This window comes from Dermacentor silvarum, chromosome 4 (assembly GCF_013339745.2).
Source record: "Dermacentor silvarum isolate Dsil-2018 chromosome 4, BIME_Dsil_1.4, whole genome shotgun sequence".
Taxonomy (NCBI): domain Eukaryota; kingdom Metazoa; phylum Arthropoda; class Arachnida; order Ixodida; family Ixodidae; genus Dermacentor; species Dermacentor silvarum.
In genome coordinates this window covers 63,245,852-63,261,280 of record NC_051157.2, presented here as the reverse complement: position 1 = coordinate 63,261,280, position 15,429 = coordinate 63,245,852, and the positions used below count along the sequence as shown (strand labels likewise).

At 42.0% G+C, this 15,429-nt stretch overlaps 2 protein-coding genes across 6 annotated transcripts in view; one reads left to right on the top strand and one right to left on the bottom strand.

Annotated features, from left to right (window-relative positions):
• The first annotated feature begins 183 nt into the window (after positions 1-183).
• LOC119450137 (dnaJ homolog subfamily C member 27) lies at positions 184-9,617 on the top strand. The gene is made up of 7 exons (XM_037713504.2): positions 184-485; positions 789-871; positions 966-1,035; positions 1,114-1,275; positions 1,384-1,500; positions 4,121-4,281; positions 7,502-9,617. The coding sequence occupies exons 1-7, from the start codon at positions 411-413 to the stop codon at positions 7,635-7,637; spliced, it is 804 nt and encodes a 267-aa protein (XP_037569432.1). The 5' UTR covers positions 184-410; the 3' UTR covers positions 7,638-9,617.
• Positions 9,618-10,188: 571 nt separating this feature from the next.
• LOC119450136 (nicotinate phosphoribosyltransferase) overlaps positions 10,189-15,429 on the bottom strand; it is a 43,640-nt gene continuing 38,399 nt past the window's right edge. For all 5 annotated transcript variants that reach the window (XM_049665652.1, XM_049665653.1, XM_037713501.2 and 2 more), the window contains 2 exons: positions 14,592-14,699; positions 10,189-13,942 (listed from right to left, as the gene is read on the bottom strand). In XM_049665652.1, the coding sequence (XP_049521609.1) occupies positions 13,865-13,942; positions 14,592-14,699 (186 nt within the window). In that variant the 3' untranslated portion in view covers positions 10,189-13,864. The remainder of the gene's footprint in view (positions 13,943-14,591; positions 14,700-15,429) is intronic.

Below are 15,429 nucleotides of genomic sequence, written 5' to 3'. Positions count from 1 at the left end.
GTGTTCAACAGCGCCTCTCTAGCTGGTTGAAAAGTACAGAGAAAGAAGGGGAGAAAACACGAAACCGAAACTGCACGCGCGAGCTGAGCGCGCCAGCGCAGCGTTCTTTGCGTGAAGCGCTAAAACGGCTAAAACGCCCTCGAGCAAAAGCTTCGGCGTAGTCGATGAGATATCGATAGATGAGGAGAAATGTCAGCGAAACGAAGCCATTGTGCTTGATGACTTCATGCTCAAACAACTAGAGCGAGTACAACAAACTGCAGCGGCGGCGGCGTGCGGGGCGCGGTTGTGCGGTCTATTTTAAGCTGACCCTGGGAGCCGTTTTCGATGCTCTCGCAATTCCAAGTGCAGAGGTGTAGATATTCGAAGTATTCGCGCGGGCCTCGTGCGTGTTTCAGGTGAAGCGAGCAATGGATATACACAGCAGGATAAGGCGGCCTCGGCACGTCAGAATCATTACAGTTGGAAACGTAGAAGCCGGAAAGGTACCAATGCATGCAAGACGCACGGTTTGAAATGTACTTCATCGCTTTCAGGTTAGAGAGTCGAGCGCACCGATTAAAATACACAGCAGGAAGTATACAGAGGGGCTGTGCTGATAGTACAGCGCACCTGCCCTGCAGGCTCTGTATCGTTCCCGTGTATATAATCGTTCATTTCCGAGCGACATGATTTATGTGTAGTGTGAATGCTGATAAATTGGGGCATAGCAAAGTGTTCGAAAGTAAGCCAGGGAACTCAGTGAAAGCGCGCGCCTGCTGATGAATTTTTGTACGAAACATTTACAGACCAGCATAATCAAGCGGTACTGCAAAGGAAGATTTTCATCGAAGTACCAACCAACAGTAGGAGTAGACTACGGAACAACTAGGTATGCAGCTACTATTAATGTAGAAAAAAAAAGTTATACTTCCTGCATAATTAACTCGTGCATGTTCTCACCTCTTTATACTTTATTGCCACAGGGTTTCTATTGACAGCATCGAAGTTATGGCCAACATATTCGACCTTTCTGGACATCCTATATTCAAAATAGTAAGTACTAGTATGCATATATGAAATTTAGAAATATATACATACCCAACCAATTTCTACGATTTCAATTTGTCTTAGGTACGTATGGAATTCTACTCAAACATTGATGCTGTTCTCCTTGTGTATGACATCAGCAAAAGTTCAAGCTCCGAGCACTCAGAGACACTCGAGCGATGGCTCCACGAGATGGCAAAAGGCATGGACAACACCTCAGTGGTCTGTGTTGTGTGCGGAAACAAGGTATACAATTAACTGAACAGTGCAGAAAATTGCATGCCCCAATGCAGCACCTTACGTAGTCAAAAAGCAAGCTTACAGATAATTTTCTTCTTTTATATTTACATTCAGAGTGACAAAGGGACACGTCTGCAAAACAAGGAAGTTGAAAGATGGGTGGATACGCACAAATTCTCACATTTTGTCATTTCGGCCTGCAATGGCACCGGCATCCATGAAATGTTTCAGGTATGCATGCATGTTGCTCACATCCCTGGCATTTCATTATGTCCACCATATCTCTCCTTTTTGTTTAAGCACATTGTGGTTACCATGGACAATTAAGTTACTACAGTTTCACAATATCACAATTTTCTTTGTTTGCCTTCCTTGCCATATCTCTGCACATGCAAGTTTCATAAACCTTAGTGAACCTTATTCCAAACAGTAACCCTGCACTTAAGCCTGTGGTCTAGCCCATCTTTTTCCGATCTCAATAACAGCCATGTGAACCTCTCATAGACATGATGGATAAAAGTGGCGTGCAAGATGCTGAAATAAAAAGTCAGCAGCATGCATATGTACAAGTTGCAATGAACTTCTGATGAGGAGGAGTTTTGCCACTTGTGGGAACCATGTCAGCATGGCGCTTACCTGTTGATCACCTTGAATCTCCTTAGTTACCTTTAAATAATATTACAGTAGACTCCAACTAAAACGAAGTCAAAAGATAGTTATTTTTAAATAATCTTACAGTAGACTCCTGTTAAAATGAGTTGAAGGGAGCATAAAAATCTTGTTAGTCATATCAGAAGTTAATACCAATTCAAAGGAACCATAAAAATCTGTTTTATCATAGAATTGATGCTTAAAACTGATGACCTACTATTCCAGGTGCACTAGGGTATTCCCAACGCAAAACATTTGAAGCAGCATTAAAAGCAAACAGCAGGTGTGAAAAGAGACATTTATTGGATTTGAATGATGCAAAGTACTTATACACTCTTGTTTAACCCGTTAAATAAGTGTTGCTGGCCTGTTCATTGTTGCACTGTGAAAACTTGTGCGCCATCACATAGCCTGCTCAAGTATTCAGGGTAAAAAGTATACAGGGTATTGTAACAGTTGCATCATGTGGTTCCTGGGCAATGCCTTCACCATAATTATTTGCATGTTAGAGGCACATTGATGACCTGCTCAATTATTGCTTCTATGGTGCCAGCCCTGCAAGTTTCCGCGTCATAGTCTAGACTGGCGTAGTTGTTAATATCCACAGAAACGCCGGTAGCTTTTCACACAGCTACCACAGTCGAATCCACAGCTGAGTAGCAGGCATCAGTGGTAGCTGCCAAAGTTCAACTTTACCAAATCTGCAGTTTTTTTTTATATGGAGCCTATAAGAAACCCATATTAAAAAAAAAAAAAACTATATACAATTTCACTTAACCAAGGCTACTGTATTTCCTTAGTCTCTCTCGGCTTATTTTTTCAGTACTAGGTCATATAACATTTATTTGATTTGTGAAAGAAATTTGTGTATAAAATTTAACTATGAAAGAGAACTCCCAAGCACTTCTTACACCTGCCCTGGAAGTTCTATCAATATTCCTAAACCAAGGAGGTTGGAGGGTGGGTCCTGCCCACACTATGGCCTTCTGTGCTTCGATTGCAAAACTGAACAGTGCTTGAACATTTCATGTTGTACTGTTGTTTCACTTGTGAGTGGAGAAAATATCCATTTGGTTATTGTGCGCTTACTTGTAATACTACTAGTGCAATCTCAATAGTCACTGTGTACTTTACTCTGGAAACTTCGCTTGAATAATAGTTGCGGTCATGTGCAGATGTAAAACAACTTGCACAGAGTCACTCTCAAGCAATATAACTCAGTGAACCGAGCAGTAACAACAGCGTGCTATGTGTGCGAAGGAGCTGAAAGTTAAAAGACATCAGCATTCAAAGAACACTGCAATGCTATCGTCTTTTACCTTTCAGCTCCTAACTGTGTAAGACTAATCGTACCAACTGCGCAAGACTAGAGAATTCACTTCAAGGTGGTATTGTACTTGCTATAATTCGTGCCACTATCTTGAGATTCTAGAGCCATCATGTCCCCAAGTCTCCCATAAAACTGAACAGCAGATGGAAACATGGATGCACACTCACACAAAGTGCACAGACACATGCTCCAATTGTGCAAAGCCTTGCACAACTGGATCTTTGAATGCCAAGTAGTGCTGTAGTCAAACCATTCCATACAAGTGTACAACACAAAGATAAATGTCCAGCTTTACAATGACACACAGGTGTTTCATCCACCGAAACAAGTTCGGGCAGTTATCCATTTTATTTTCGAGATGCAATTTTTGTCATACAGAGTCTGATGTTGAATGGTGCAATGCGCATGCAGGAAGCCTCTACAGGAGAATCAAAAAGCTTCTGGCATTCATAAATGACTAAAGCATCACATATATGCAACAAACTCTGAAAGGATAAAGAATTTTAAGAAATTTTTTAACTGGGGGAAAAAAAGAACTTGAGTTATGGCTGTCTTGAGCTGCAAGGAAAAAAATAAATATACTGGCTCAATTTCTTAGAATGAACTATTCTATCAGGAAGTTTTCTTCATTTCCATTATTAGGGCTTTCTTGCAAAAATTGCTTTAAATCAGATTTTTTGAAATTGACCATGCCTTATAACTTAGGTACTAGAATTTATTTTGAAAATATCTGAAAGTACAAAGCCTGCAAAGGTCAGGCACAGCGATAGTATAAATCCAGAGTTTGCAAGATGCGAATGCACGTGAACAAAAAGGCCAAAGATGTCAGGATGCAGCAGTGACAGTAGCTTTCTTTTGCTGTTCCCACAGAGCCTGCTGTTGCAAGTTCTCAGAGTGCAAGACACGGGAAGGGACCCTGTAGCGCTGTGGTCTTCTTGCCATTACAGCAAAGAGGAGCTTCAAGCAGTCCACCAAGTGCGGTGGTCTCGATCAGAGTACGAGAAGCTTGGCGTTGACTCGAGGGCATCTAGGCAAGTGATGTTTCGTATGGGAGCACAAGCCAAGACAAAACTGTGAGACAAGTGTGAAATTTAGCGAGAAGTTCCTGTCCAGTCAGGCAACTGCATGTACCAACTATATACATATCGCGAGCCAGCGAAGAGTTCTGAAGATAAATTCTGAAGAAGAGTTCTGCGCACGCAAATCTACAAGTTATAATGGAAAATCTCTGAATATACTAGACTTTAAATAGGACTACAGAGCAATACGAAGTTATCTTACCTAGTCAAGTATATTTCATTTTGCAAAACTCGCTGCTCATTACTGGCAAAATGCTGGTTATTCGAGGACAAAATGAAGGGCAAAGTTACCATTCTTGAATTTTGTGCCCGAGCTGCAACGCCAGTACGGTATGACATCACAGATTTCAAAGTATTTCCTTTATTAGGGGGGGGGGGGGGGGTCTGCTCAAGATAAAATCAAGTAAAAATGATAAAATTATAAACACACTAGATTGAATCTATGTTGCCCTTAGAATGCAATGCAATTATTATTTAGAATTAACTGAACCCAAGCGTATGCTGTCCAAGTATTATCACGGCACGAGGAGCTACCGTGGCAGCTTGAAGCCTTTTCAAGTATCCCAGAAATATAATTTACCAATCAATTTTAACTTAAAGGGACACTTAATAGAAAGAATTAAAAAGTTTAATCTGATAAAGCATTCTTTCAAAACACTATTCTACTTAACTTAGCAGTAACAGGTTAAATATCAGAAGAGACAATGAAGGCCAAAGTTCTACTTTTTGAATTTCACGCTGAAATTTTCATGTCAGCACGTCACTCTCACATTATAGATTTTAACTCACTTTCTCGTATTTCGGCCATTGTAGTGCAGTTCTCCAGACTTGCCAAGTTCAATGTTTGGCTCTTTTACAATACAATGCAGTAGATCTTAACCGACAAATAGTTAACTAGGCCCGATCAGGCGCAGTCAAAATCCACGACGTCACGACTGGCCGGTGTGGGAACAAGGCGTCATCACCAGTCTTTCGTTCTTGCGCCCTTTCTGGCTTATCACGCCTCTTCTCACAGTAGGAGTGGCTTTGTTGGTATTGTATAAGGACAACTTACTAAATACAGCTCTAATTGTTTTGATCCTTAGTGTCCCTTTAACATTCTTCTTCGGTATCCCATTAAGCTGCCATGTAGCATCATTAAAAATTAATAAGCAAACTAAAGAGGATAAATAGATTGAAGGAAACTAACACCAAGTATCCTTCTGAATGTGTTGATTCTGCCCATGCTTCTATACACATAGTGAAACCTGATTTCACAAGAAAACCTGAAAGCACTATTTTTTTTTTTTTTTTTTTCATTTTTACTGACCCTTCTCCACTGCTGTGTAAATTACAGGCTTGCCTTCTGAGGATATCATTTTGGGCTTTAATTGGTCTTGAAAAGTGACATGTTTATTAAGCGTTCACCTACTCACCTCTGCCAGCTGTGCCCAATTTAATACCATGCATTTCAGCAATGACAGCAAAAAAGTGCAGTAGAGGTGGTCAGCTTTATGGGAATATACAATTTGCGCTGACAATGTCAGATTGTGAAATCATAATCTTAAATTTAAATCAATCAGTCTTTTGATTACTTTAGGGAGCATGTTGAAATGTCTCAACCGATGTAAGACAGTGCTCAAGGCATGCCTACTCCATAAGTACAGTGGAATCCTGACAATTTGAACTGCTCTATTGGCCCCAGCAAAATCCTATGTACAGCATAGACCACTTATAACGTAAGTCGCCGGAGTCGCGAATATCCGCACTATAAGCGGTACCGCACTATAACCAAAACAACTATTTTATTGCGATAATGGACACTCCAGACAGCATTTCTACCGTCGCTGTCACCGTGCTCAAGGTTCCGTATTCGCTTACTAAATAAATTAACAAGCACGGTGTCACGTGCGCACAAGCAAACATGAACTCATCTCGCTCGTTGACCGCGGAAACGAACTGTCAAAACACTTGAGTGACGAAGTGCGGCTAGCGAATTGACCTTCGTGCTATCATGCCTCTTGCTTCAACGCGACCTATAAATGGGGAAAACACGGCGCGCGGCGGACTTTCCCCGTCGCAGATTGCTTTCAAGATAGGGCCAAGGTGATCGTATCGCCGAAGTGGATCGTCGCAGATTACGTCCTGCTTCGGTCCACTGAAACCGTTCCGCAATGCTTTGCTGGCGAAAATCCTCTCCTGTTTGCGCCAATCCCGAACGCAAGTTTCGGATTCTCCAAACGCCCCTGATGCGGCCCGATTTCCGTCTGTCTCCGCACACATGATCACTTTCCTTTTAAATGCGGCATCATATGATGAACTCGGTACTTAATGCTGATAGAGCAGATGCAGAGAACGTGAAGACAGACGTAGACTATTGCCTAAGCACGCGTACTGCAGCACATGGAGGAAGCTACGGTAGCTAGGCTCGACGCACGTGCGAGGCGGGCATTTTGAAATGCCAACGGCTATATGGTAACGCAGATTTAGGGACGTACTCGATTCTAACGTGCACGCAATTTTTGGACCTGTTTTATCGGAAAAAAAGTGCACGTTAGGTTCGAGTAAATAGGGTATTTGTGGTTTGAGGGGAGCGTTTGCCGCCTAGGTTGACTGCCGAACTTCCAGGCAGCCGCACTGTAACCGGTATTTCAAGTCCTGCAACTGCACTATAAGCGATACGCGTATACATAGAGTGCTATGGGAAAATTAATGGGAGTCTGAAAAGACCGTATTATATCCAGTCCTGCACTAAAAGCGGTTACGTTATAAGTCGTCTATACTGTATTTGAATAGAGTAAATCTCTCTCAAATTCAAACTACAAAGACAGCGCAACAGTTATGTCGAACAATATATCTCGCTTCTATGAACTGCTTTTCGGACAAATCCGAGCCAAAGGCGAAGGTTCGATGCGTCGCTGGATATCGTAATGTCGCATGCCATAAAAATTACGAGAAAAAAACGCACGGGGAGCCCACATCGAACTGGAGCAAGCCCAAGCGGTGCATGCCCACCTTTTCCAGCCAGCTTAAAAGGAGCGTGAAAGAGCCCCTTAGCGTGCGCTTGACGGCCTACCCCCCCCCCCCCCCCCACTTGAGCGCGCACCTGATGACGCGTGCTCACCTAATTCACGAGTATGATTTCAATTCAGTGTGATGGTGAAGGCACTACTGTTATTACTGGCCTTTGCAGGGACGACATCAACAAGTCTTACCGGCGCCTAGCAGTCCTACTGCACCCAGACAAGAGCACAGCACCAGGTTGCGAAGAAGCCTTCAAGATGCTAGTGGCAGCGAGAACTGCTCTGCTGAAGCGTTTACTGCACTGACAAGGCTAACCATATAGTGCACTTATGGGTACCTTAGCAAGAATGCCTCACCCAGTGCCCATCCTTTTACGAGGAAGTTCCATTATTCATCCTTGGCAGGAAACAAGACTGGTTCCGCTTATCCAAGGTTGAGCTGAAGGGTGTCTGCTTATCGCACTGTGTGTCTTTTGTCATCTGCCCTACCTCTGCCGTGGTGGATATGGCATTCTGCAACTGAGAACAAGGTCACGTGTTCAATTCCCAGCCACAGCGGCTGCATGCCAGTGAGGGCAGTATGTCAAAGCACTTTTGCACTTTGATTCAGATGCACATTCTTCACTCCATGGGGTCAAATTTGATTGGAAACTCCCTGCTACAGCACTCCTCATAGCCCACTGTGCAGTTCTCAGATGTGAAAATAAACTGGTCAGTTGGTCAGCTGGTCAAGTAAGCATTTTGCAAAATGTTGAATTAATGGATGTTTACTCCATAAGAGTTTCCCATCTTGTAATTTAGCAGTGGTTGAGTGAGAAGACAAGTCCCTTGTAGAAACAATGGCTTCACTGATATCTCTTGTTAAAGCACTGCTCATCATTTCAGGTCTCTGTCTGCCTGTGAATCTTTCCCTCTTGTTTGGATTCCAATGTGTTACTGTAATATCCATCCACATTAACAGCACAGCAGACCAAGCCTACGAGGACTTTCTGGAAGCATTTGAACAAGGTGTGCAATACAGGCTGAACCACAAAAATGGTTTCAATAACTTGACTGCAGTTCAAATTGCAAAGGGCTCTGATGGGACTTGGTGCACTAAAACCAACCAGTGTCAAAATGCCAATAAAGTGGTTGCAAATAAAAACATCTGCCACTTTGTATACACTGCCATTTTATGAAGGTTAGATATGTGGGCACATGAAAAAAGAGTTCAAAGCACGTCTTGAGTTACCAGCACCACAATGTATTATTAGCTCAGTGCCTGTACAAGATTAATGGCATCTTCACACAACACTGCCCATTTCCTGCAATACTGCCAGTCTAGCTGGCCTGGTGCATGAGAGTGGTTCACGACTACAGCAGAATCTTGATAACACTTAATTCTCAGGACCTCTTAAAATACGCCATATGAAATTCAAATGACCCACAACCATCGCCAGAGCACCATATTGAGGGCAAGAAATTTGTGTTAATTTTTCGTGACTCCTGATGACTTCCTGAACTGTTAGTACTTTGATGTCGTCAAGGTGACTCTTCTGGAATGAGTGAAATCTTGCGCTCGTTTCTTCACCTACATTGCCAGCACTTGCTACAAGCTGCAGTGAGCGCTTAAGTGTGCAGGTCTCTCTGCCAGGATCATGAATGACCAAGATTTCAAACTCCGAATTCACAACAGCACCCGTGCTCTTCTGGACTGTGACAGATCTTGTGGTGGCTCAGAAATTCGTATCATTCACCGCAGCCTGGGAGAGTTTTAAAGTCATCACGAGACAGAATGCATTGTACTTAAAGGGGCCCTGAAACACTTTTCTAACTAATTATAGAATGACATTGCTATTAAATCAGGTCGCCTCATGAATTTCTGGCTGCAATTATTTTTCGAATTCTTCAAGCACAAGTGAAGTTACTGGATTGACCAGTGGCTTTCTCTCTCCTTTAATTTCTACTAGCGCACTGGAAGCTATGCAGGGGAGACGGCACGGGGGCACAAGCAATGCCCCACTGGCACCGCCCAAAAGTGAAACGCAAGATGGCTCGTGGCAGTACCCTGTGCCAGCCGCGGTATCTAGGCTACGCTTCCTTTCTCGGAGGCCACGTGCAGCAGACGCAGCAATGTGCAACTGTCGTGTTTAGACCGGCAGTCCAAAGATGAAATGGCTTTTCTGTCTTTTTGAGATTGCAGATGCATACATTTTTCATTTATGTAACTCAAATGAGCAATAATTGTATTACTGAGAATGTCTTCCCGATCACGAAATCAACCAATAGCTGAACATCATACTTGGTAGCGCAAAACTCTAAATAAAGGACAACAGTGAGAGGCGAGAAAAAAAGGAAAGATGAGCGCTACACTTTCCTTTCCTCTCGCCTCTCACTGTTGTCTTTTATTTCGAGTTTTGCACTAAGTATCATATTCAGTAAACACCAACTCACCCAAGAAGAAGTTACTATTCTGCAGCCAATAGCTGCTGTGGATCCAGCTGCTTGCAATGACGCTGCGTGATGACATTGCAAAAGCTAGAGCAAGCAATTTTTCACTGCTTTTGACACGAGATTGTTAATTCTCTGCTGCATACAGTGCAATATTTCGCTCACATGTTCACAGGAGCCTCATTATCACACCGGCACCATTTTCTTACTATGTTCTAAAAGTGTTTCAGGGATCCTTTAATGCATTCTAACTGGGACTTGTTCAATGTTGAAATCACTCCAAAAATTTTTCCCAGCCGTGACCATATCATCATGAATAAAGTACGGGACTGGTGTGCCATTAACAATTCAGAGTGTTGCCACAAAGAATGCCAGCAGTACTGCGACTATAATTCTGAACGCTTAACCCTCAAGAATGACAACCATCTGTAATAAAAACTAGCATTTAATGAACAGATTACAACCGAAAATGGGGCCATTTATACACAGTAGATGTTACTTTCCACAAGTGGAAACCATCGTGTAAAAAGAAAGCCAACAAATCTGCAGATATGTGAATAGGTAACAGAAAAGAAAAAATAAAAACACTGAACAACATTGTATCTACACAGTACTAGTGACTAGGACTAGAGAAGTCATGCATCTGTGATATACAGTAAGTATATATACGCTGCTGCATAGATACATTTCTCACTCCACAAATAAGTCTGCACACACACCACGAGTGCGCTGGATGTTTGCTAATCTCGAAAAGAGTGCACATTAGCTTTTGAGATAGCAAAGGAACCAGTCAATCAGCATAGATAACAAAACCTTAAAAAAAAATTTTTTCACAGCTTAATTCAGATCTGTGCATAACATCTTTCTAGAAAATTATGCAGATTAATAACATATCTGGTTACAAAAATACTATTGCTCTTGGAGTAAAATAAAATCTAGCTCTGTGCTTCTGATCATCTGTTTTCACCATACTTTGTTCTCACCTATGAGCAAATTGCAGACCGATCACAAAACAACCAGTTTTGTTCCGAGTGCCTGAACACAACGCCAGTAACATGTATGAAATGTACATTTAGCTTTTCCATAACAAGCAGATCTATTCAAGTGCACATGACAAGCTACGAAGGCAAGTTAAAGGGACACCAAAGTGCAATGTTAAGAAAGTCTAGACGGGTAAATATATTTTTTTGAAATGTATATTTCCATTTATCTGGCAGGAAAAGGTTGATTACTTGTAGAGAAAATGGACGCCCAACTTCCCTTTCTTTAATTTTGCAGCCATACCACCGTGCAGGCACTATACTTGGAATGAAACATGGTAGGAAACTCTAAAGTAGAACGTCTCATACGTGCTATTACTCAAGAGTGCCATGTCATGTCTCTATGAATCTGGTCACTAAAACTGATGTAAACTCTGATCCTAGTGTACAAGCCAAAATCGTGCCTATGTCAAATGAACTGGAGACGGTGGAAACAAAAGTATTACGCTCATCAATTGGTCCTTTCTGTTAGCATTTCATTCCTCGAGTATAGTAAATCAGTGCGACGTCGCAAATTTCAATGTATTTACTCGTATTAGGGCTGCTTTTGCACAGTTAAACAGTTCTCGATAACTTTCCGAGTCGTGTCTTTGGTTCCTTCAGAACGCAATGAAATCTTTCTCGTTAGACAGTTGAGCTCACCCGGGCAGAAGCTGTCAAAATCCATGATGACATGAGTGAAACTGATGCGAAAACTTTTAAGATGGCCTTGCCACCTGTTTCTTTTCTTGCATTTCTGGCTTCCAAGCCTCTGCTCTTGGTAAGATTGACCTTCTTGCTATTTGAAAAGTGTAATTTACTAATAAAGCTTAAAATAATATTCATCTTTAATGTCCCTTTAACATGTTACACGCGGGAAAGACTTGGCATCACCTACGGTGTGTATAACAAGCACTTCGTAATACTAGGGCTGAAATTGGCTAATGTGGAAAAGCACCAAGGGCTACAAGGTGGAAGCATCAGAGAGTGTAGTAAAAAAAATTTCAGAAATGACAACAGAGAAACATTAAGGCTTTTCAAACCATAAGTCAACATTAAAAACAAGTATCGCTTTAGAGATCACCTATGTAATTGTCACCAACCATAAAATACACGTCTAAAAACCATCTAAGCATAACCAATATTTTACTGCACTATGATGTGGGTCTTTCATCCAAGGGTTTATACCAAGGCTACTAGGTGCATTAGCACTAACATTTCCAGGTACTGGACCTTAATACTTATTCGATACACCAGCCTTATAGCAGTTTACGAAACGTGGAAACCACAAGGCACCGACTTTACTGCACTCATGTTCAGTGAATGCGACTTAAAGTGGCAAATATCATGGGACATATTTTTCAACAAGGTATTGCCAGGCGTCAATGTGTCAACATACATTTTAGACTGCATGGTGGCAGTACTGCAATCATAGCCAAGCATAGTTGTCAATTTAAGTGGCTCTCCCATTAAGCACGTATGGGTCATAATAAAAGCACAGTTATAGCACAGCATAAAATTGAAGTGCCAAAGCAAAACAACACCTTAAAAAAATATGTATACCAGAAACACATTCACCATAGTAGCTGCTTTACATGGTGCACCTTTCAATCCTTGGCTGCAAGAAATTGAGTTGTTCCGTGGCTTCCACCAATCGAAAACACCTATACGAGTGCCCATACAAGGCTCTCTGCATTATCCACATTCCTGGCCCTGAACGAATATATCCAAGCACAGAAACACACAGTCAGTATTCCTCAATCAAGCCAGCAGCTGATACCTGCCCCCGTGTTCCGGGAAGGAGTGCGACTCTGTGACAGACTTGCCCGAAAAGAAGTATACTACATGCATTACCAACAAAGACCTCTGCTAGTTCTAGACGTAGGTCATTACACCACTTGGGACAGGTGTACTAACAAAGCTTGTCTAGCAACACAAACTATAAAAAAACATTAACTTGAGGTGCCAACATAGTGCTTTTGATGCTTGGTATCGCAAGCCCAGAGAATGCCACTGTCTGCTAATCATTTCTCTATATCTTAAAGCATGTTGAAAACAACAATTTGGTCATGATAGCAATGCACACTGTTCTGAAAAGGAATGGAAAAACAAAACAAAGACCCTGCAGCAACCCATCGAGTCATATGCTAGCACCTTAAGTTTCAGTTCTCTTCATTTGTTGAACAACACTTGATAAAAAGCTTCTGATACACCCACAATAAAAAAAATGCTGCTTTGTAGCTACTTCCTTTAATCATACAAGCCACCATGGCAGGCAAGCTATTCCTCAAGAAGGAAATAATGGTCTGCCTATTTTGAAGAACAACCACAATTATGCAGCTTTTTTTCCCTTTCTGTAAATGTCGGGGAAAATGCAATAAACTATTATCAGGGCAGCCTCTTCAAAAACAAAAATGTCTGTAGTGTCCAAAATGGCAGTGCACCAAAAGTCCTTGCAGAAAGACATCCGACTTTCTGCATCTGACAAAACAATGTGCATTAGCACCAAATAAAAGTCCGTTAAAGCATCTCGCATAGATAGAAAATTAAACGCCACAGTATGTAAATATAGCTCACTGAAACATAAAACCAGCTACATGCGTAAAGATAAAAATACTACTATATATAAACTACAACATAGGCAATGTGTAGTGGAATTCACATTACATCTGCATTCCACCACATTAATCATCCGAAGTGAAAGCGTAAATAAAGGAGTTTTACGATAAAATATTTCTGTATAGAAACTGTAGTAAGTGCAATATGAGTTTCGATTCCACATGAAATAAAAAATTTTGAAAATTGCCACAAAAAAAAAGAAAGGGTGTTCATGTACCGACTTAACGGCCTCAGCAACTGTGCAAAACCAAATTCACGGCTGGATTATTTTGATTCGTCAGTTATCACGTCTGGGCAGCTGGTAACAAACATCAAAGTGGCATAGATTTGCGATCGTTTTAACAATTCGTTAATCAACAAGCGTAAACACAGCCCATGACATTAGCAGCACGACGACTCTTCGTTTGTCGTTGGGCGCAGCTAGATGTCTTGAGATGCTCCAAACAATGCACCGTTTTCGACGTGCTAGGAAAGCTCTCCGATGGGAGCATTTTGCAGCCACAGTTCGTGCATGAACATGTAGAGGTTGTCCGAGACAGAAACCTGTTTCAGAAAGATGGCGACAAAAAAACGTGGCAAATCACCACCAAAAACAATCTTAATGTTGAGGTGCCTACAGAGAGAGAAAGAAGCTTTAATGATATGCTGGAGATGTTAGCCTGGCAAAGGGCCAGGCTAACATCTCCAGCATATCTATTTGTGAGAAGCTCACAAATAGATTTCTAAATTATATAAACAAGGCATGAAATACAGCATGTACTATAAAAAGAGCAACAGGGAATGCTCTGCTTTAGGAGTAAGCTGAAGGTACGGTGTACAGCAGTGTGATGTCTGTCTATGCTTCCATAGCAATGTTTGTGCCTTGGTGCAAGCCTGGCCCCTTTATCATTGGATGAAGAAAACATACGTGAGGTAGCTAGATGAAAAGTTACTTTATGCTCACTTGGTGAGTGATTTGATATGTGACGGTCTGTGTACAAACGCCGTGTTGCAAAAGTTCACTGGATGCTGGAACGCACTATTACAACACATTTCAAGGTCATTTGCAGTGAAGCGACCAAACATGCTGCTGAGATTTCTTCAAAGAAAACTGCAGTTGCAGTGCCACCCTATCGTCCTTTTTGGCCATCAGCTACAAGGCTGCACCCACATGTGCAAACTCGAAGTGAGTAGCTCCCTCTTGTAAACATACCTTGTATGGTGTTGGGTTCAAGGTTCGCTTGATGTCTGGCCGAAGCGTTTTCAGCGACTCCTTGACTCGATTTCGTATGGCATCGAGTGGTGGCAGATCTCTGGCAATCTGAGTAAATTTACACAGCAGAGGGCAGTGCATAAATTTGACGGTAAATGTTATAGGATGTACTGCAAAGCAAATGAGTGCACAGGGCGATTCAGCAACAACTGTCAATGTTTGCTAGCCAAGATTTATTTCAGCGGTGGACATCATAAACTGTACGATAATTGCCAATAAGTTATTTAGGTAAATTTTCCTAAGCCATACAATCCCACATGTAGCAATTGAAGCTTGTTAGTGTTAAAGCAAACTCACTTAGCAGGAATCCTGAAACAAGCACCAGTTTTAAGATATTCATTTCACACTATCAACCATGCCATACACTGGAGTTCAGGATATTTAGGTCTATTAGTTTGTAAGCAAGGCTAAGTGAAAAAACTTAGAGGACCCTTAAAGGGACCCTGAACCACCCCTCAGGCTTGGTGAAATAACATAGTCTGTGGGTAGCATATACTGTTGTGAACATCTCAGCCACGTTTAGCTGTCGTACGCTGCGCTTGGAGCTCGCAAGTGGAGCGAGAAGTCGCCTTTCTCTCTCTTTTTAACACTCTGTTTTCAAATAGAAGCCTGCTCCTCACTCTCTTCGGGACGCTTTCTTTCGTAATAAAACGGATTCCCATATGCGGCTGCTATTGGTAGCTGCAGTCGGCTATGCAGCATAGCTACTGCGGCCGCCGCAGGGTGCCACCATGAGTCCACTGGCTAAACGTACCGTGGCTCGCTGAGGACAACCGCG

What these genes read in the sequence shown, in the direction of transcription:
- LOC119450137 (XM_037713504.2), top strand. Translation starts at nt 411, where the DNA reads ATGGATATACACAGCAGGATAAGGCGGCCTCGGCACGTCAGAATCATT. An exon ending in GACATCCTATATTCAAAATA is followed by an intron (nt 1,036 to 1,113) that starts GTAAGTACTAGT and finishes AATTTGTCTTAG; the next exon opens with GTACGTATGGAATTCTACTC. An exon ending in GCATCCATGAAATGTTTCAG is followed by an intron (nt 1,501 to 4,120) that starts GTATGCATGCAT and finishes CTGTTCCCACAG; the next exon opens with AGCCTGCTGTTGCAAGTTCT.